General features: G+C 38.7%; 1 protein-coding gene across 1 annotated transcript in view; it reads right to left on the reverse strand.

Annotated features, from left to right (window-relative positions):
• The window catches only part of ME2 (malic enzyme 2), a 53,722-nt gene that overhangs the window by 23,649 nt on the left and 6,594 nt on the right, over positions 1-23,479 (reverse strand). The window contains exons 2-7 of the mRNA XM_065889389.1: positions 16,203-16,322; positions 8,726-8,859; positions 6,026-6,175; positions 3,321-3,396; positions 1,683-1,844; positions 1,267-1,370 (exon numbers count right to left, since the gene is read on the reverse strand). Coding sequence (XP_065745461.1) covers positions 1,267-1,370; positions 1,683-1,844; positions 3,321-3,396; positions 6,026-6,175; positions 8,726-8,859; positions 16,203-16,313 — 737 coding nt within the window. The 5' untranslated portion in view covers positions 16,314-16,322. The remainder of the gene's footprint in view (positions 1-1,266; positions 1,371-1,682; positions 1,845-3,320; positions 3,397-6,025; positions 6,176-8,725; positions 8,860-16,202; positions 16,323-23,479) is intronic.

Genomic DNA, 23,479 nt, shown 5'->3' on the forward strand with positions numbered 1-23,479 from the left:
CCAGCCGCTTGGTGGCATGTGGGATCTTCCCAGACCGGGGCACGAACCCGTGTCCCCTGCATCGGCAGGCGGACTCTCAACCACTGCGCCACCAGGGAAGCCCAGGAGTTAATTTTTTACTATCTTCATGTACCAATAATCTACAAGGTAGGGCAGGGCTAGATCATAAAGAGTTTGGACTTTACCCTATGGCAACATGAAACCACTGATAGATTTCAAACAAAAGAGTGATATAACAAAGTGCATGTTTTTAAAAGACTAATCTGGTGGTAAGGTGGAGAGGAAATGGAGAGAAGTTGGAGGAAGGTTTTAAAGAATCCAAAAGAGAGATGAAGATCTGCAGAAAGGCTGTGGCAATGGAAAAGAGGAGATATATTTCTGAGGCATTTAAGGGATAGTACCAACTGGATGTGAGGATTGAGTGACACTATACGTGGTTGATGGAGGAGGAGAAAAAGTCAAAGATTAGACCAAGATCAAAGGTCTGGCGACAACCCTGTCAACCATGTTAATGCCATTATTAGAGGCTGGATTTACAGAAGACAGGCAATTTAGAAAGGGAAGGAGTTGTTCTGGACATGAATATGAAGGAGCAACAAAATGTCTGGATGGAGGATTCCAACTGTTGGGAACGCAAGCCTCAGAGGGATGTGGGAGTACAGAGATGGGTATTCATGGACTTAGGAGTCACGTGCATAAAGGTCATAGCTTACAAGACTACGACAAGAGAAGAGAACTACGTATTCACCCGCATTTAATAAGAGAGGAAGAAAAACCAGTGGAGATGACAAAGGAAAGAAAAAGGGTGGGAGAAAGACCAAGTTAGGAAAGTCTTTTAGTGGTCAAGAGAAAACAATTTCAAGGATGTAGGAGTGGAAAACCTGGTCAGATGCTGCAAAGAGGAGGAGAGAGAAGAAGACCAAACGGTCAGAATTTAAAACACGAAAGCTGCACAAGGGTTTCACTGGAATGGTGGAGTCAGCCTGGATGCCAAGGGCTGAAAGAACCGCACAGTGAGGGGATTTTAGGAGCAGTGAGTGCAGACTTCAAGATTTCAGTGTGCTCAAGATGTCAGATAACTCAGGAAGGCAAGGCAGAGGGTATCACCACACATCAGCACATCGAATCAGGCAGGAAAGAACCTAATTTCTCCAAAATTTAATCTCCTTCTACCTATCTTCACAAAAGATAAAGGAAAACAAAACTGTGGTTCCTTTTTTTTTTTTTTAAGAGATGCTTTCATATACTCAAACTTTTAAAAAATACCTGTCAGTAACGGCCTTCATAAACTCATCAATCAGATCATCGTAACGTTGTGATCGATCTCTTTTCTGATATAAACCCATGTAAAATGGATCTTTTAAGAGTGCCTATAAAAGAGAACAAACGTAAAAATAAAAGCATTCTGTTATGTAACCATTTAAAACACATTCTATAAAACGAAAATTGTAAAATAGAGAAGTTAATAATTTTTAAAACTTTATTGCCCTTCTTCAAAAAACTTAATAGTATTAATTCACTATTATTTGCATAAATATTAAAAGGCGTTTAAGACAAAGGCTAATATCTAATCACAGAATTTTCTCTTCTTATATTTCTTCAAAAGAGGAATGTAATAAAGCAGTTTTTTTTTTTTTTTTAATATGGGAGAAGGGTCAAAGGGGGAAAATGATTTTACTCACTGGATTATCAGTTCCTACATCAATACACACAGGCAGGCATCTATCAGGCCGTATTCCAGCACAAGCTGTATACAAACAAAGTTTTCCTACTGGGATTCCCATTCCATAGACACCCAGATCTCCAAGACCCAGAATTCTCTCTCCATCAGTCACCACAACAGCCTTAATTACAAATAAGATAAAGTAAAATAAATTATAAGTTGTCCAAAATGGAGCACTTAAGAAACACATTCACAAAAAGATTCTCTTCGTCACAAAATAGCACGTATTAGATTATTCCATTCACATGAACATGTAAAGCTACAGAGAGAGAAGTGCATTAGTGGTTGTCTAGGGCTGAGTGGGGAGTGACACTAATGGGTACAGGGCTTTTCTGGCAGGGTGGGGATGAGGGAGCTGTGATGAAAATGTTCTCAATGACGATGGCTGCACAACTCTGTGAATATACTACAAATTACTGAATTTACATTTTAAGCCAGTGAATTGCATTGTATGTGAATTTTATCTCAGAAAAGCTACTGTTCAAAACAAAACAGAAAACCTCAAAAAAAGATTCTCTTCACATAGTTTCACTCTCACTTTTAAAAAGAAAATTGTTTCTTAACTAACTTTCAAAGTTCACCAACCAAGAATGCTTAAAATTCTAGGGTTTCTAGAATATAGATGTAAAGAGGAGAATTAACTAGATTTGATTTCCCTGTGTCTTTGGTTTAGGAGTAGAATGCTTCTGACTAGAGGATCAACTTGAATATGTTCACAAGGACTAAAAAGGGGAGAGGGGAACTTCTGATAAAGATTAACCCTAAGAGAAACAAAGAGTTTAGAAATAACATGTTACTCCAAATAATAACTGAAGCCAAACAAGAAAAACCTTAGCAATGGAGAAAAAAAATCTAGAATAAAAAATACACCTACAAGGTTTTAAGAGGATACTATGAATTTAATTATCTGACCAAATTTTTTTTAGGTTATTAGAACAAATGATAATTCATCAAAGATTATTTTGGTGAGGAAAACATGCAATAAAGGCAACTAAGATTACTGCCTGTAATAAACACTAAAGCCTACCAAAAGATCTTAAATAAGTCATTAGTTTTTGTTTTATGAAAGACAGCCAGATTGACAGCTGTTTATATTTGCTAAATTTGAAATGCTAAGAGTGTTATATTTGCTTAAGGATCTAAATCTATCTTAGAATTAGAAGAAAAAAGACATAATGAATCCTCCCCATTGCCTACCAGAATAAAAGTTTTTATGGCATTTTAATGTATTTTCTTTACCTAGAATAATATTAACTGAAAAAGTAAAGGAATATAGAGAAAGCAAGAGATACCAGTGGTACTGTAGTGAACAGGCTCACCTTACTAGGCCCAGTTGCTTTCCCAGGGCAAACTCTATACCAGTAACCCATTTTATTTTATTTTATTTTATTTTTTATTTATTTATTTATTTATTTTTTTAGTAACCCATTTTATAATTACTATCATGATTTCCTCAGAGCACTAAATCTACATGTATGCAAGTACAAAATAAATCAGAGCAACAATGAAAAAAAACTGTTCTTGAAAATTTTGCCTTATAAGAGGTAACTTACATAGAAAGAAAAACATTGTGAAAGGAAGGTTGTGCTATTAGTACCTTAACATGATTTTCTGGCCAGTTATCCACAATTGATCTAACATGACCTCTGTCTGAGATTGAAATAAATAATCCCCTGCAACAGAACAAAAACACTTTTGCATTTCACAACAGTTTTTAGTTTTTTCTAAGTTTTTGTTCATAATTGGAATATTTAGATATTTTAGTAAAACATCAAGACACTGTCATTTCCAAGCAGATTTACCTAAGTCACACAGGTTTATTTTCAACCACTTCAAACTGTAATTGCATTGTTCACATAGTAGCTGCAACAAAGGTTATTATTAAATGATGTGATCATTTTTACCCAAGAAGAAATGTATCCACATCTCCTATTCAAATAAACTCAATATACCTCCAGTAAAAAGCAATATAAAGACAACCCACCAATGCAGGAAAGCACGATAAAGCTAAGTAAACTACTGTCAAAAGTCACTGAAACAAAATTTGAAATCTGAAGGAGCAGGAAGGGAGAGAAGAAAACTATAGTAATTTCACATAAAAAATCCATCCTTGAAGCATTAGGAAAAAGTAAAAAGTTATTTTAAACACTGTATATTGTTATCCAATTGAGATAATCCAGATTTCAATAAAGGAAGAGAGGAAGGCAGGAAGAGAGACAGAAAAAAGAAACATAGGTTCTAGAAAACAGGCCAAGTAAAGACGAGGGCCAATGGGCTCCCAGTGCCTTCAAACTGATTCTTAACTTTCTCACTGATATCCTTTTTAAAAAATTTATTTTATTGAAGTATAGTTGATTTACAATGTTGTGTTAATTTCTACTGTACAGCACAGTGACACAGTTATACATACATATATACATTCTTTATCATATTCTTTTCCATTATGGTTTATCAAAGGCTATTGAATACAGTGCCCTGTGCTATACAGTAGGAACTTGATGCTTATCCATTCTTCTTATCGACATCTTAACTTTGGCATTACTATCCCAGCTTAAATCAGTTTAAACGGTTTCTCAACCAGAGCTTCATAGTAGAATCATCTGATGAGCTTTTTATTTTATTTATTTATTTATTTATTTTGCGGTACGCGGGCCTCTCACTGTTGTGGCCTCTCCCGTTGCAGAGCACAGGCTCCAGACGCGCAGGCTCAGTGGCCATGGCTCAAGGGCCCAGCCGCTCCGCGGCATGTGGGATCTTCCCGGACCGGGGCACGAACCCATGTCCCCTGCATCGGCAGGCGGACTCTCAACCACTGTGCCACCAGGGAAGCCCATCTGATGAGCTTTTTAAAATGCCAGGGTTCTACCCCCAGAGATTCTGATTTAACTAGCTTGGACTTAAACAACCAAGACCTACTGACCATCTTCTATGTAAAAAGCAAAACAAACAAAAAACTACTGCCACTGCACAAATGATACACGGTATCTGCCCTCACCCAAAAGCTCTTTATGTTTCATGTGAGTTCTCAACTCTGGGTGCACATCAAAATCACACCAGGAGATTTTATGAAACAGCAACACCTGGGCCCAACTCTAGACAAACTGAATCAGAATCTCTGTGGTTGGGGCCCAGGCATCAGTATCTTTTTGTTTTCCTTTGTCCTTTAATCTGGATTGGGAAGTACTATTATAAGTGAAAATGAAACTATAAAAGAGCTGAACAGCTGGGTTATACCACAGAAATGCTTAGACATATTAATTGATGGCAGCACATAGGACAGAACAGACAGTGTTCTCAAAGTGTCTTCCGGGGAATACCTGCAACACCATCACCGACGGTGTTCATTACAATCCGGACCTCCAGACCTTTCTCTTTTTCATCAGAATCTTGGGAATAGGAAGGAGAGGAAAGTTGGCAAGGATGAACATTTTAAGTAAGCCCCACAGATGTTTCATACGCATATTAAAGTTTGAAAGCCACTAGACTACATGAGAGGAGACTAAAGATAAATGCTATCACACAGTGTTTGCATTTCTACATTTGTATCAATACGTAAGCAGGACATGGGAAAAACATAAGGATTGTGGAAAATGATTACACGTTAGAGGAACAGAGAAGAAAACTCAAATTAAGTAAAAATAGCATTTATACAATGCTTATAAGTTTACAAAAAACTGTCACATCAGTTTCCTCATCTGACCTTCTCAGCAGCTCTTTGAAAGATACTGGTATTCCTACCTTATGATAAACAGATTCGGAGGAATAAAGTAACTTATTCAAAGACTTGAGCCAATGCTCATTCCAGTACCCTTTCCACTTAAAATATTTGGAGGTACTTGAACTATCAGAAAGTAAAATTTGTGTAAATTCATAAAAAAGGACAAACAATAGAAATAAAGCTGATAAAAAAATGAGAATCTATCTCTTAATTGGCCAGATTGTCAAAAACTTTTATGATTATTCTGCCGAATATGCCACCAAAATTAAGAATACTGTGGGTTTTTTTTTTTTGGTACAAAAATGCACATTTCCTCTAACAATCATAAATACTTAAAGAAGGTTAGGAATAAATGATGGTATTTCCACAAAATAAAAGATATCACATGTTAGATTTTTATTAATCCCTTTTGGTCCAAATTAAGCTTTTGTGAGGTGGGAAATGTGGTTGGATAAGACTGCAATACATAAAATAGAAATGTAATAGGGGCTACGAAGTGATGTTTTTTCTACGCAATAGTCATTTGCAAATATTTTTTTTTTTTTTTTTTTTTTTGCAAATATATTTTTAAAAATAAGCCTTACCTAGGTCTTCTAAAGATGTGTCCATACTGGGAGCAGGCAAGACCAACTGTTGGTGTATATACAATTGGCATTAGACTTTCGATATCATCTTGCAGTATTCTGTAAAACAACTTCTCATTTCTTTCTTGTATTCCCATTATATAGATGTATCTGAAATTAAGCACACCAAATAATGCCTACATCAGCCAGCATTAGGCTAAAGACTTTGGCCTTTGAAGTCAAATCTAAACATCTAAAATTGAGGACTCCCTCCCCCTGGAAAACAAAACCCTATATTATCATTACATAATACCCAGGACTGAAAATCAACAAAAATAAAAATGTGCTTAAATGGTAGATGGTGATGATGAAAAGAGTAATAACAGAACCAACAGGTAACATTTATTGAGCTCTAACTGTGAGTCAGGCTCTGTATCAGGCACTGGAAACACAAAAATTACCATGAGGCCCCACCTTCAAGGACCTAATCTTCAAGGTGACTGACACGTAAATAAGGAAATAAAGTGGCATTCATTCAAATATTTACAAAATACTATGTGCCAGGTACTATTCTGAACTCCAGGGATGTAAGAAGTGCCCCTGTCCTCGTGGAGTGAGTTTGTTTGTTTATTCATTTACCCATCCATCCATCCATCCATCTGTCCGCAGCACATGGCATGCAGGATCTTAGTTCCCTGGCCAGGGATCAAACCCATGCTGCCCTGCAGTAGAAGCAAGGAATCCTAACCACTGGACCACCAGGGAATTTCCCTCATGGAGCTTATAATCCAGGAGGCTTATAGGCATTTTAAGTTCTATACAGGGCACACAGGTAGCACAAAAGGAGGCAATGGTCAATTCACATAAATATATAAATAACAGCTTTTAAAGAATAGAGGTTAGAAAACAGGGAGATGTTGGCCTGAAAAACCAGTAATCACACTGAATTAAATATGTCTAAAACAGACTCATTGTCTTTTCCCCACATTTGTTTCTCCTCTTGTTATCATCTGATCAAATGGGAATCCATCCAGAGTCCATTCTTGATTTCTTCCTCTCCCACCCTCCCCCACCCCAACCTAATAAATCAGTATGTCCCACAGAGACTACCTGTGAAGTATCTTTCAAATATTTATTTCCTCCCTCCATCCCCACCCAGCCCAAGCCACCGTCACTTCTCACCTGGGCTACCTCAAGAACCTTTTTTTTTCAAACCTTATTAACACCACAGGCATCAAAGCAACAGCCTTTATTTTATTTTTTTATTTTAGGATTAAAGCTTCTATGTTTGTTTAGTAAACAAACCATTAAGCTAAAAACTAGAGAATAAGTAACCAAAGATTAAAAGAGCACAGAGGTATTGTTGAAAAAAATTAAAAATAAATATAGTAAAAGTTAGTTTTTTTTTTAAATTGGAGTATAGATGTTTTACAGTGTTGTAGTCTCTATTCTCACAATTTTGTTCCCCTGCTCCAATCCTATTCTTCTCTTAAAAACATACCTCTGATCATTTCTATTCTCCCTGAAGGGCTTCCAAATGCCAGTTTAATAGGCTTAAGCTCCTAAAATAGTTAACTAGACCTCAATGACTACTTTCCAGCCTCATCTTCATACTGAATCACTTCACTTCCTCAAATGCACCACAACTCTGACCTTGGAGTTGCAGCATACGCCCACACACCCTTTGCCTGGAACACCCTCTGACCAGGCACAGTCCTCTACTCATGCTCTCCAAATGCAGCTCAGTTGGCACACTCTCTGGGGTCCTTTTCTGTCATTCCCTGACCCCCACCACACATATATACACTTCAGATTTTCCTGACTTCAGGTCCCGTTAACACTCCCCTCCGTCTTTAACTCTCACGCCACTTCTTGACATTGTCTTTCCTCCGTGGTAACATGAGTTCGAGACTATATATTTTTTCACGTATATATATATGCCCCATAATGTAAAGAAACCACTCTCACTAGTTACCAATATCCAATAATCCCCTATATTTTATAAACCCAATAAATATTTTTAGTTCTACAGTCAGACTGATCCCTGTACCAGAATACCCTGCCCTTCTTTCTCATTTGCCTGCTCCTTGTAACATACTGTTTCAAATTCAGCTCAGGCATCACTTCCTCCAGGAAGTGACTCCCCGAGCTCGGCTGGCACCCCTCTTCACATTTTCAGAATGTACTCTACGTGTCCCTTTTTCTCACTGTGCTATACAATGACAGGCATAGTATAGCCATCTACTGATGAACTCCTAGAAGGCAGGCTAGGCTGTGAGTTACTGCGGTAGCCATACATTCTAATTTGCCCGGGACAGTTTCAGTTACTTCTTTTTTACTCCCCAAAGTGTCTGGGATTGGATGATATATTACATGGCCACCCTATCTGTCACCCAGTTTATATCCTCAGTGGCTAGCAATGGCACACACAAAGTAGGTGATCAATAAAAGTTATTGAATAGAATGGGTGCAAATTAGGTGATAGCCTCTGCTTCTAACATTCCGTTCAAACCTGAAATGCTCTGTGATTTTAACCATAAAATATTGATTTCTGCTAAATTTTACAATAGTGAAAATAAGTGAAGGAAACAATCATTATAAACCAACTAAAGCAAAAGTTTCATTGAGACTGTATATTTCTCATGTGATAATAATCATAATACTCCCAATTTTTCTGATCAGAACACCAATAAAAAAACTAAGCATCTAATCAACTCTTACTTTTCCAAAGGGCCATTCAACTTTTTCACATTTCTGTGGAATCGTAAGGCTTGAATATCTTGTGTCTCTATTTTGGGAGGTAGAAGTCCTTGAAGGCCAAGCATTTGTCGTTCCTGTAATGTAAATGCCATCCCCTAAAAAGGAAAAAACAGAAGGATTAAAAATTATTACTTACAGGGGTAGCAATGGTGCGTCCTACCAAACATAATTTAAACATAAACTTAAAAAGATCAACAAGATATCATTTTTGCCCGGACTTTCATAAATTTATGACTGATCATATCTAGTACTGGGGAGGGTATGGTAAAAGAATCACTCTCACATACCATTGCTGGAATATAAACTGGTTTAGGCTTTTTGAAAGCCAATTTCAAAGTACTCTTAGATTTTTTTTAAATGCACATAATGTATTATTTTTTTAACTGAAGTATAGTTGACTTACAATATTAGTTTCAGGTGTACAACATAGTGATTCAATGTTTTTATAGATTAAACTCCATTTAAAATTATTATAAAATAATGACTATATCTCCCTGTGCTGTACAATATATCCTTGCAGCTTATTTATTTTATACAAAGTGGTTTGTACCTCTTAATCCTCTACCCCTATCTTGCCCCTCTCCCCTTGCCTCTCCTCTCCTCCTAACCACTAGTTTGTTCTCTATATCTGTGAGTCTGTTTCTGTTTTGTTATATCCATTCACTTGTTTTGTTTTTTAGATTCCACATATAAGTGACATCACACAGTATTTGCCTTTGTCTGACTTATTTCACTGAGCATAATACTCCAGGTCCACCCATATTGTTGCAAATGGCAGAATTTCATTCTTCTTTATGGCTGAATGATATTCCATTGTGTGTACATATATCTTCTTTACCCATTCATCTTTTGATGGACACTTAGGTCGCTTCCATATCTTGAATGCACACAAAGCAATTCTACTTCTAGTTAGTTATCCTAGAGATATATTCATATATAGAGACGCGTATATGAAGAGATTAATTGTAGCACTGTTTCCAGTTCTCTTGCCTATTACAAACTAACTAAAAGTCCATCAATTATGGAAGAGTTAGCAACCTATGGTATTTCCATAAAAACACTTAAACATGTATCTCTAAGTGTGCAGTAGGAAGATCTCCCAGATACACAGTTAGGAGAAAAAGTCAAGCTGAAAATCAAAACAAATTCACTGTTAATTATTATGTTTAGAAAACCCCCATAAAGTACATATTATATACAGATGTATGCATACGTTAAAAATGAAATCAACAGAATACAGTTTGAAAGAACACAAACCAAATTAAGAGGCTACCGTGACTGGAAAGGAGTGAGGCTGAACAGAGGGAGGGGGAAGGAAGAATGCTACTTAAGAAAAATTAACCTATGTAATAAATTCTTTTTCAGTTTCTGGTATTCAGCTATGGGTTAAATTTTTTTTTTTTTTTATCAATGATGTCAGTAAAAATGCCAGAGAAAGGACTTCTAAAAATCTTTTCCTCCATAAAAGCAACAAGAACCCTGGCCAAATGATCAGAATTCTGGAAATTAACCAAAGCTTTCAGCAGTTGGAGAGCATTTATTCAAGAAAAAGTGCTGAATTTCAGTGAGAACAGCAAGCTTCATGGCATTTTAACTTGCCTTGTTCCTATCTCCCCTCCCCAGCTCCACAGTAACCTTGAAAACGCAATCACTGTGAAACAATCGCTTTGACAATCAGAGCCTGGCAGTCACTGGAGAAGGCAGGAGGGTTTGGAGATTCTTCTAAAGCCCCATATCCAGGAAACTGTTATTATCTGACCTGGAAGACCCTATTTGCAAGGCTGTCTTTATTTGACCTGACTTGGAGCTCAGGCAGTGTGAACAGCCTTTCCCGCCAGAAGGGTCTGTTGAAAACAATCAGAGGCAATTATTTAACATAGCAGCTCCCCAAGGCAGTAGGTAACAGTTGGGGCAAACAACAGGCTAACCAAAAAGCTGAAAAGGAAAAGCTGAGAAATGAGATGTCCATGGGGAACTTTGAAATGCTGAGACATATTCCTGAGAACCTAGAAGGTCATATGCACAGCTGTACGCATGTCCAGGAAAGACCTGAGAAAGCCCTAAGCTCCCACCTCTGGCTAACCTTGAGGCTCTGTGTAAACAGGAAGTGAAGGCTGATGCGTAGCTGTAAACTGCCTGGCTGAGTCCTGAAGGCACACCCCAGCAGGTACACAAAGCCCCCTGGCAAAGAATGGGAGATTTAATGGTTCTAGGTATTTCAGTTTCTGTTTAATCATTGGCTGATCACTAAGTTAACAAAGCAGAGACTTCAGTAGGCATACATAACAAGAAGAAGGAATTAGTTCAGAAATGACTGGGAGGAATGAATATCTGGTTTCCAGGGCAGCCACATTATTTTAAAAGCCCAGTTTTCAACCAAAAATCATAAGGCAAGCAAAAAACACACAAACAAACAACAACAGCAACAAAACACATAAAGTCTGACTCATATACAGGAAATAAGGGCAGTTAATTGAAATTGCCCCTGGGGAAGCCCAAACATTGTACTTACTAGACAAAGACTTTAGTTATTCTAGGGGAGGGATAAATTGGGAATTTGGGATTAACACACTACTATATAAAAAACAGATAAACAATAAGGACCTACTGTACAGCACAGGGAACTATATTCAATATCTTGTAATAATCTATAATGGAAAAGAATCTGAAAAAGAATATACTTTGCTGTATAACTGAAACATTGTAAGTCAACTATACTTCAATTTAAAAAAAGAAAAAAGTTAGTTATTTTAAATATATCAAAAAAACTAAAAAAAACCATTGTCTAATGAACTAAGAAGAAGTATGAGAATGACATCCTACTAAATAGAGAATACTGATAAACAGAGAAGATAAAAAAGGAACTAAATAGAAATTCTGGAATTGAAACTACAACAACTGAAATAAAAAATTCACTAAAGGGGCTCAACAAGCAGACTTGAGTGGTGGAAGGAAAAAACCATCAGATTTAAAGATTGGTCACCCGAGATAATCCAGTCTGAGAAATAGAAAGGAAAAATTAAAAAAAACAAAAAAAAAAGAAAAATAAGGAATAAATGTGAACAGACCTGAGAGACCAGCAAGAGTACCAACACGTACATAACAGGAGGCCCAGAGGTGAGGAGAGAAAAGGCTAAAGAATATTTGAAAAAATAATGGCTAAAAACCTCCCAAATTTGATGAGAAGCATTAATCCACACATCCAAGAAGCTCAATAGCTCCAATCAAGAAAAACTCAAAGAACTCTACCCCTAGACACATCATATTCAAACTGTCAAAAGCCAAAGACAGCAGAAATCTGAGAGCAAAGAGAAGTGACTCATCACGTGCAGGGGATCCTCAAAAAGAGTAACAGCTGATTTCTTATCAGAAACCACGGAGGCCATAGACAGTGCTGAAAGAAGAATAACCTGTCAACCACGAATTTCTAAATCCTACAAATCCATCCTTCAAAAATGGAGAAATTGGGCTTCCCTGGTGGCGCAGTGGTTGGGAATCTGCCTGCCAATGCAGGGGACACGGGTTTGAGCCCTGGTCTGGGAGGATCCCACATGCCACGGAGCAACTAGCCCCGTGAGCCACAATTACTGAGCCTGCGCATCTGGAGCCTGTGCTCCGCAACAGGAGAGGCTGCGATAGTGAGAGGCCCGTGCACCACGATGAAGAGTGGCCCCCACTCGCCGCAACTACAGAAAGCCCTCGCACAAAAACGAAGACCCAACACAGCCATAAATAAATAAATAAATAAATGGAGAAATTAAGACATTCCAGATAAACAAAAACAGAGAATTCATTGCTAACAGACCCGTCTCACAAGAAATACTAAAGGGAGTCCTTCAGGCCTAAATTAAAGACATTAGACAATAATTCAAATCCACACAAAGAAATAAAGAACATGGATAAAATGACTACATAATATAAAAGACAGTATAAATGTACTTTTTGTTTGTAGATCTTTTTCTCTCCTACCCAATTTAAGACAATTACATAAAGCAGTAATTATAAATCTGTGTTGACGGTCATGCAACGTATAAAATGTAATTTGTACTTTGTACTTTGTATGACGAAGCAGCACAAAAGAAGGAGATGGACCTCTACAGGAGCAAAATTTTGCTGTACTGTTTAAATTAAATTGGTATCAAACTGAATTAGACTGTATTAAAGATGGTAATTGTAATCCTCAGGGCAAACCACTAAGAAAATAACTCAGAAATAGGCAGGAAAAGAAAAGACAAGGGAATTTAAATGGCATCATAGAAAATTTAATACAAATGAAGGGAACAATGGAGTAAAGAGGAACAAAAGGCACATAAGACATTTAAAACAAATAGCAAAATAGCAGACATAAATCATACCTTATTAGTTATTACACTAACGTAGATGGATTAAACTCTATAATTAAAAGGATTGGCAGAATGGATAAAAAAACATGATCCAATCATATGCTGACTACAACAGACACACTTTGATTCAAAGATACAAATAGGTGGAAAGTTTCAAAGATACAAATAGGTGGAAAGTAAAAGAATGGAAAAAGATACACCATGTCAATAGTAACCAAAAGAGAGCTGGAGTAGCTATGTTAGTAACAGACAAAATAGACTTTGAAACAAACATGTTACTAGAGGAGGGCATTTTGCTGAAAGCATCAATCTATTAAGAAGATACAACAATTATAAACATATTTTGTTAGATAACAAAATACATGAAGCAAAAACTGACAGAATTAGGGAGTAAGACAACTCAACAAGCTGAAAATTTCAATATCTCATTTTCAATAATGGAAAAAACAACTAGACAGAAAATCAACATGGAAAAAGAAGACTTGAACAACACCATAAAGCAACTAGACCTAGCAGACACTCCCCTCAAAAGAAGCAGGATACACATTCTTTTCAAGTGCACAAGGAATATTCCCCAGGACAGACCATTCATCAGGCCATAAAACAAGTCTCAGTAAATCTGAAAGGATTTAAGTCACCCAAAGTATGATCTTCAACCACAATGCAATGAGATTAGAAATTAATAATGGGGGACTTCCCTGGTGGCACAGTGGTTAAGAATCCGCCTGCCAACGCAGGGGACACTGGTTCGAGCCCTAGTCCACGAAGATCCCACATGCCACGGAGCAACTAAGCCTGCGAGCCACAACTACTGAGCCTGCGTGCCACAACTACTGAAGCCCGTGCACCTAGAGCCCGTGCTCCACAACAAGAGAAGCCACCGCATTGAGAAGCCCACACACCATGACAAAGAGTAGCCCTCACTCACCGCAACTAGAGAAAGCCCGCGCATGGCGACGAAGACCCAATGCAGCCATAAATAAATTAATTAATTAAATTTTAAAAATTAAAAATAAAAGAAATTAATAATGGACATTTGGGGAATTCACAAACACTTTGATTTTAAACGACACACTCCTAAAAACCAATTGGTCAGAGAAGAAAGCACAGGGAAATTAGACTTCCAGATGAATTAAAACACACATACCAAAACTTATAGGATACAGTGAAAATAATGCTAAGGGAAATTTGTAGCTGTAAATGTAACTTAAAAAGGCAGAACGATTTCAAATCAATTGCCTAACCTTCCATCTTAAGAAACTAGGGGGAAAAAGGAACAAACTAAACCTGAAGCAAGAAGGAAGGAAATAATAAAGATTACAGTGAAAATAAATAAATAAAATAGAAAAAAACAATTGGAAAAATTAAAAGATTAAACCAAAAGTTGGTTCTTTGTAAAGACCTACAAAATTGATGAACTTTTATAATGAAAAAAGGGGGAGAAGACTCAAATCACTAAATCCTTTGTGCCTCATGTTGCTCCTTACAAGATTTTATCTAAGGCTGGAAAATATAAAGGGGTTAAAACCCCTGTATTTTTATATAGTTTTAAATGAACTGTGTTCATTTAAAAGTGCTTTACCTATCCTATTGCCAAAGATAAATGAGTAGCTACACATGGTTTCACTGCCTATCTCCCATTTAGATTTAAGAGACACTCAAAAGTGTTTTATTTATAATGTACAGTAGAAATTAAAATGATTATTAAAGAAATAATTTTATGTATTAAGTATTTATGTTAATAGTTGATAAAATTCTTAAATTTGCTGGCCTGGTGTAAGTGAAGACAACATAGTTTAAAATAGATGTCTTGATTAGCTCTTTAACAGTCAGCAGAAACAACCTTCCTCTCACCTGCCCTTCTCCTACTCTTTTCTGTCTTCCAATGCCACTTGTTCCACCAAACCTCTTTTGCTCATCTACACAACCGTAATGCCCTCCCAGTTTACACAGAAGTGTACCTCCCTCTGCAACAGAGCAGGACCCTATGGTCTTTGCCCACCCCCATGTCCTCAGTCAAAGGAGACCACATGATAATAGTTTAGTCGTTAAGCATAGTCAAGGCCCTTTAGTCCCTCCTTACGGGCTACAGATAACATTCTGAGCTGTATCCTGGGAGCTGTCTTATAGATACTGAAACACTCACCAGGTGGAAGAAGTTAACTATGTGATGACCAGGCTGTAGCCATGACATAAGCTGCCACAATTGCGAGAACTGGCCTCAAAGAAATGAGAACCGACCTTGGAACTGAAGATTAACTGTACCTAAAACAATCAAGGTGACACTGGTCGGACCACCAATGACCAATGTCAAGATGACTGTCAGAGCTGACTGTGTTGCTTCTGCACGTAGGCGCCTCCCTCGACCTATGAAAGCTCTTGCCCACTGGCTGTGGGGGGCGTGTATGCCTCTGGACGGGCATCTGCCCTCCCCCCTCGTTGCTGGCATCCAAAATAAAGCAAACTTAACTTTCCATCAATCTTGCCTCTTTAATGGCTTTTGAGCAGCGAGCAGCTGGACCCTACTTTCAGTTACACTTCGGCTGATCTTGAGCTATTTTCCTTTAGATATATGCCATTTCTCCACATGAGTCAATATTGATAAAAATCCCTTAACTAGACTCTTCAGTGTGCAGGTAAGCATACTAGGGGGGGAAATAAAAGGCCCCTTCTATTTCTTTCCCTCCAAGGGCAGTTAGAATAATCCATCAGGGATTAGGAAATTACCAAACATTTATAAAAATGACAATATGACTAAACGGGATAAATCTAAATATACTGCATCTGGCCAACAGTTCTGGCCCATATGCTACTCTTGGGTTTTTGTTTTGTTTTGCTTTTGAGCTAGAACTAGGAAATAAACTCAATCCTTCTTGGGTGGTAGAAACTGTGGTAGAAACTGTGAGGGTGAAATTTGGGAGGTATAAAGCAGCCATAATTGTCACAATGCGGAGAAAAGAGAAAATTCACGCACATTTCCGAACAGTTTTAGTATAAAGCTACAGAATACAAAAATGTCATACTTTATCAGTCTAAAATATATCAAACCTTTACCAGGAAGAGAGAAAATGTGTGTTAGAATTAATGTTACTAACCTTGTTTGTTCTTGGGTTCAACATAAGTGGCTTGCCTTTCTCTTTTATGTGCAAATGACGACATGCCAGAGTACAAGGAGTGGCAACTATTTTAAACCTGGACAACATCATTTCTCTCACCTGGGAAAAACAAAGCAAATAAAGATGATGAGAAACATATTATAGAACTGCATGAATATCAGGGATCAGTTTTCAAAAGCAGATTTAGAAAGCTTCACTTCCCACAAGTGAAAAAAAATTTTCAAAATACATTTATGTTGGCAGAACCTTCAAGTTAGCAGAGGAGTAAGACGTGGAAATCACCTTCCTCCCCACAAATACATCAAAAATACAACTACATGTGGAACAACTCCTACAGAACACCTACTAAACGCTGGCAGAAGACCTCAGACTTCCCCAAAGGCAAGAAACTCCCCACTTACCTGGGTAGGGCAAAAGAAAAAAGGAAACACCGAGACAAAAGAATAGGGACGGGACCTGCACCTCTGGGAGGCAGCTGTGGAGGAGGAAAAGTTTCTACATACTAGGAAGCCCCTTCACTGGCGGAGACGGGCAGTGGGTTGGGGGGAAGCTTGGGAGCCAGGGAGGAGAGCGCAGCAACAGGGGTGCAGAGGGCAAAGTGGAGAGATTCCTGCACAGAGGATTGGTGCCGATCGGCACTCACCAGCCCGAGAGGTTCCTCTGCTCTCCCGCCGGGGGGGGGGGGGGGGGGGGTGGGGGGTGGGGGTGGGGGGCGGGGGGCGGACAGGGGCTGGGAGCTGAGGCTCGGGCTTCAGAGATCAGATCCCAGGGAGAGGACTGGGGTTGGCTGCGTGAACACAGCCTGAAGGGGGCTAGTGAGCCACAGCTAGCAGGGAGGGAGTCCGGGAAACGTCTGGAACTGCCTAAGAGGCAAGAGACCATTGTTTCCGGGTGCGTGAGGAGAGGGGATACAGAGCATTGCCTAAATGAGCTCCAAAAGAGGGCATGAGCCGCAGCTATCAGCGCAGACACCAGAGACGGGCATGAAACGCTAAGGCTGCTACTGCAGCCACCAAGAAGTCTGTATGCAAGCATAAGTCCACACCTCCCCTCCCGGGAACCTGTGCAGCCTACCACAACCAGGGTCCCGTAATCCAGGGACATCTTCCCTGGGAGAACACACAGCATGCCTCAGGCTGTTGCAATGTCACTCTGGCCTCTGCCGTTGCAGGCTCGCCCCGCATTCCGTACCCCTCCCTCCGCCCAGCCTGAGTGAGCCAGAGCCCCCTAACCAGCTGCTCCTTTAACCCCGTCCAGTCTGGGCGGGCAACAGACGCCCTCAGGCGACCTACACGCAGAGGCGGGTCCAAACCCAAAGCTGAACCCCGGGAGATGTGTGAACAAAGAAGAGAAAGGGAAATTTCTCCCAGCAGCCTCAGGAGCAGCGGACCAAATCTCCACCATCAACTTGATGTACGTTGCATCTGTGGAATACCTGAATAGACAACAAACCATCCCAAAATTGAGGCAGTGGACTTTGGGATCAACTGTAGACTTGCGTTTGCTTTCTGCATCTAATTTGTTTCTGGTTTTATGTTTATCTTAGTTTAGTATTTAGAGCTTATTATCAGTGGTAGATTTGTTAACTGATTTGATTGCTCTCTTCCTTTTTTCTTAAATATATATATATTTTTTCCTTTTTCTCGTTTTGTGAGTGTGTATGTGTATGCTTTTTTGTGATTTTGTCTGTAAAGCTTTGCTTTTACCATCTGTCTTAGGGTTCTGTCTGTCCTTTTTTTTTTTTTTTTGTATAGTTTTTAGCGCTTGTTACCATTGGTGGATTAGTTTTTCAGTTTGGTTGTTCTTTCTTTCTTTTTTTTTTTTGCGGTACGCAGGCCTCTCACTGTTGTGGCCTCTCCCGTTGCGGAGCACAGGCTCCGGACGCGCAGGCTCAGCGGCCATGGTTCACGGGCCCAGCCGCTCTGCAGCATGTGGGATTCTCCCAGACCGGGGCATGAACCCGTGTCCCCTGCATTGGCAGGCGGACTCTCAACCACTGTGCCACCAGGGAAGCCCTCTTTCTTGTTTTTATTACTTTTTAATTTTAAGATTTTTTTTATTTTAATGTTATTTTACTTTATTCTTTCTTTTTTTTTTCTCCCTTTTCTTCTGAACTGAGTGGCTGACAGGCTCTTGGTGCTCCAGCAGGGTGTCAGGCCTGAGCCTCTGACGTGGGAGAGCCGAGTTCAGGACACTATACCACCAGAGACTTCCCAGCTCCACATAATATCAAACGGCAAAAGCTATCCCAGAGATCTCCATCTCAACGCTAAGACCCAGCTTCACTCAACAACCAGCAAGCTACAGTGCTGGACATCCTAGGCCAAACAGCTAGCAAGACAGGAAGACAACCCCACCCACTGGTAGAGAGGCTGCCTAAAATCATAATAAGTCCACAGACACCCCAAAACACACCACCAGACGTGGTCCTGGCCACCAGAAAGACTAGATCCAGTCTCATCCACCAGAACATAGGCACCAGCTCCCTCCACCAGGAAGCCTACATAACCCACTGAACCAACCTTACCCACTGGGGGCAGACACCAAAAACAATGGGAACTACAAACCTGCAGCCTGAGAAAAGGAGACCCCAAATACAGTAAGTTAAGCAAAATGAGAAGACAGAGAAAGACACAGATGAAGGAGCAAGGGAAAAACCCACCAGACCAAACAAATGAAGAGGAAATAGACAGCCTACCTGAAAAGGTATTCAGAGTAATGTTAGTAAAGATGATCCACAATCTTGGAAATAGAATGGAGAAAATAAAAGACAGGTTTAACAAGGACCTAGAAAAACTAAAGAGCAAACAAACAATGATGAACAATGCAATAAATGAAATAAAAAATTCCCTAGAAGGAATCAATAGCAGAATAACTGAGGCAGAAGAACAGATAAGTGACCTGGAAGATAAAATAGTGGAAATAACTACTGCAGAGCAGAATAAAGAAAAAAGAATGAAAAGAACTGAGGACAGTCTCACAGACCTCTGGGACAACATTAAACACACCAACATTCGAATTATAGGGGTCCCAGAAGAAGAAGAGAAAAAGAAAGGGACTGAGAAAATATTTGAAGAGATTACAGTTGTAAACTTCCCTAATATGGGAAAGGAAATAGTCAATCAAGTCCAGGAAGCACAGAGAGCCCCATACAGGACAAATCCAAGGAGAAACACGCCAAGACACATATTAATCATACTATCAAAAATTAAATACAAAGGAAAAATATTAAAAGCAGCAAAGGAAAAGCAACAAATAACATACAAGGGAATGCCCATAAGGTTAACAGCTGATCTTTCAGCAGAAACTCTGCAAGCCAGAGGGGAGTGGCAGGACATATTTAAAGTGATGAAAGGGAAAAACCTACAACCAAGATTACTGTAGCCAGCAAGGATCTCATTCAGATTTGATGGAGAAATTAAAACCTTTACAGACAAGCGAAAGCTAAGAGAATTCAGCACCACCAAACCAGCTTCACAACAAATGCTAAAGGAACTTCTCTAGGCAGGAAACACAAGAGAAGGTTAAAGACCTACAATAACAAACCCAAAACAATTAAGAAAATGGTAACAGTAACATACATATCGATAACTACCTTAAATGTAAATGGATTAAATGTTCCAACCAAAAGACAGAGACTGGCTGAATGGATACAAAAACAAGACCTGTGTATATACGCTGCCTACAAGAGACCCACATCGGACCTAGGGACACATACAGACTGAAAGAGAGGGGATGGAAAAAGAGGCTAAACAACACATTACTAAATAACCAAGAGATCACTGAAAAAAATCAAAGAGGAAATCAAAAAATACCTAGAAACAAATGACAGTCAAAACATGATGACCCAAAACCTATGGGATGCAGCAAAAGCAGTTCTCAGAGGGAAGTTTATAGCAATACAATCCTACCTCAAGACACAAGAAACATCTCAAATAAACAACCTAACCTTATACCTAAAGCAATTAGAGAAAGGAGAACAAAAAACCCCCTAAAGTTAGCAAAAGGAAAGAAATCATAAAGATCAGATCAGAAATAAATAAAAAAGAAATGAAGGGAACAATAGCAAAGATCAATAAAACTAAAAGCTGGTTCTTTAAGAAGATAAACAAAATTGTTAAACCATTAGCCAGTAGCACCAAGAAAAAAAGGGAGAAGACTCAAATCAGTAGAATTAGAAATGAAAAAGTAGAAGTAAAAACTGACACTGCATAAATACAAATGATCATGAGAGATTACTACAAGCAAATCTGTGCCAATAAAGTGGACAACCTGGAAGAATTTGACAAATTCTTAAAAAAGCAAAACCGTCCGGGACTGAACTAGGAAGAAATAGAAAATATAGACAGACCAATCACAAGCACTGAAATTGAAACTGTGATTAAAAATCTTCCAACAAACAAAAGCTCAGGACCAGATGGCTTCACAGGCGAATTCTATTAAACATTTAGAGAAGAGCTAACACCGATTCTTCTCAAACTCTTCCAAAATATAGCAGAGGGAGGAACACCCCCAAACTCATTCTATGAGGCCACCATCACACTGATACCAAAACCAGAAAAAGATGTCACAAAAAAAGAAAACTACAGGCCAATATCCCTGATGAACATAGATGCAAAAATCCTCAACAAAATACTAGCAAACAGAATCCAACAACTCGTTAAAGGGATCATACACCGTGATCAAGTGGGGTTTATCCCAGGAATGCAAGGATTCTTCAATATACACAAATCAATCAATGTGATACACCATATTAACAAACTGAAGGATAAAACCCATATGATCTTCTCAATAGATGCAGAAAAAGCTATTGACAAAATTCAACACCCACTTATGATATAAAACCTCCAGAAAGTAGGCACAGAGGGAACTTACCTCAACATAATAAAGGCCATATATGACAAACCTACAGCCAGCATCGTTCTCAATGGTGAAAAACTGAAACCACTTCCACTAAGATAAGGAACAAGACAAGGTTGCCCACTCTCACCACTATTATTCAACATACTTTTGGAATTTTTAGCCAAAGCAATCAGAGAACAAAAAGAAATAAAAGGAACCCAAATCGTAAAAGAAGTAAAACTGTCACTGTTTGCAGATGACCTGATACCATACACAGAGAATCCTAAGGATGCCACCAGAAAACTACTAGAGCTAATCAATGAATTTGGTAAAGTAGCAGGATACAAAACTAATGCACAGAAATCTCTTGCATTCCTATACACTAATGATGAAAAATCTGAAAGAGGAATTAAGGAAACACTCTCATTTACCATTGCAACAAAAAGAATAAAATACCTAGGAATAAACCTACCTAAGGAGACAAAAGACCTATATACAGAAAACTATAAGACACTGATGAAAGAAATTAAAGGTGATACAAACAGATGGAGAGATACACCATGTTCTTGTATTGGAAGAATCAACATTGTGAAATGACTACACTACCCAAAGCAATCTACAGATTCAATGTAATCGCTATCAAACTACCAATGGCATTTTTCACAGAACTAGAACAAAAAATTTCACAATTTGTATGGAAACACAAAAGACCCTGAACAGCCAAAGCAACCATAAGAAAAACGGAGCTGGAGGAATCAAATTCCCTGACTTCATACTATACTACAAAGCTACAGTACTGGCACAAAAACAGAAATATAGATCAATGGAACCGGATAGAAAGCCCAGAGATAAACCCATGCACATATGGTCACCTTATCTTTGATAAATGAGGCAAGAATATACAATGGAGAAAAGACAGCCTCTTCAATAAGTAGTGCTGGGAAAACTGGACAGCTACACGTAAAAGAATGATATTAGAACACTTCCTAACACCATACACAAAAATAAGCTCAAAATGCATTAAAGACCTAAATGTAAGGCCAGACACTATCAAACTCTTAGAGGAAAGCATAGGCAGAACACTCTATGGCATAAATCACAGCATGATCCTTTTTGACCCACCTCCTAGAGAAATGGAAATAAAAACAAAAATAAACAAATAGGACCTAATGAAACTTAGAAGCTTTTGCACAGCAAAGGAAACTATAAACAAGACGAAAAGACAACCCTTAGAATAGGAGAAAATATTTGCAAACGAAGTAACTGACAAAGGATTAATCTCCAAAATATACAAGCAGCTCATGCAGCTCAATATCAAAAAAACAAACACCCCAATCCCAAAACGTGCAGAAGACCTAAATAGACATTTCTCCAAAGAAGATATAGAGATTGCCAACAAACACAGGAAAGGATGCTCAACATCACTAATCATTAGAGAAATGCAAATCAAAACTACAGTGAGGTATCACCTCACACGAGTCAGAACGGCCATCATCAAAAAATCTACAATAAGTGCTGTAGAGGGTGCGGTGAAAAGGGAACCCTCCTAAACTGTTGGTGGGAATGTAAATTGATACAGCTACTGTGGAGAACAGTATGGAGGTTCCTTAAAAAACTAAAAATAGAACTACCATATGACCCAGCAATCCAACTACTGGGCACATACCCTGAGAAAACCATAACTCAAAAAGCATCATGCAAAAAAAAAAAAAAAAAAAAAAAAAAAAAAAAAAAAAAAAAGCATCATGCACCCCAATGTTCATTGCAGCACTGTTTACAATAGCCAGGACATGGAAGCAACCTAAGTGTCCACTGACAGATGAATGGATAAAGAAGATGTGGCACATATATACAATGGAATATTACTCAGCCATAAAAAGGAATGAAATTGAGTTATTTGTAGTAAGGTGGATGGACCCAGAATCTGTCATACAGAGTGCAGTAAGTCAGAAAGAGAAAAACAAATACAAATGCTAACACATATATATGGAATTAAAAAAAAAAAAGGTTCTGAAGAACCTAGGGGCAGGACAGGAATAAAGACTCAGATGTAGAGAATGGACTTGAGGACATGGAGAGGGGGAAGGGTAAGCTGGGACGAAGTGAGAGAGTGGCATTGACATATATACACTATCAAATGTAAAACAGATAGCTAGTGGGAAGCAGCCTCATAGCACAGGGAGATCAGCTGGGTGCTTTGTGACCACCTAGAGGGCTGGGATAGGGAGGGTGCGAGGGAGACGCAGGAGGGGGGGATATGGGGATATATGTATACATATAGCTGATTCACTTTGTTATACAGCAGCAACTAACACAACAATGTAAAGCAATTATACTCCAATAAAGATGTTTAAAAAATACATTTATGTTTCTACAGGTTGTAAGGGATTATAAAATACATAAGGTGAAGGCAA

The sequence above is a fragment of the Phocoena phocoena genome, chromosome 13, assembly GCF_963924675.1.
Source record: "Phocoena phocoena chromosome 13, mPhoPho1.1, whole genome shotgun sequence".
Lineage (NCBI taxonomy): Eukaryota > Metazoa > Chordata > Mammalia > Artiodactyla > Phocoenidae > Phocoena > Phocoena phocoena.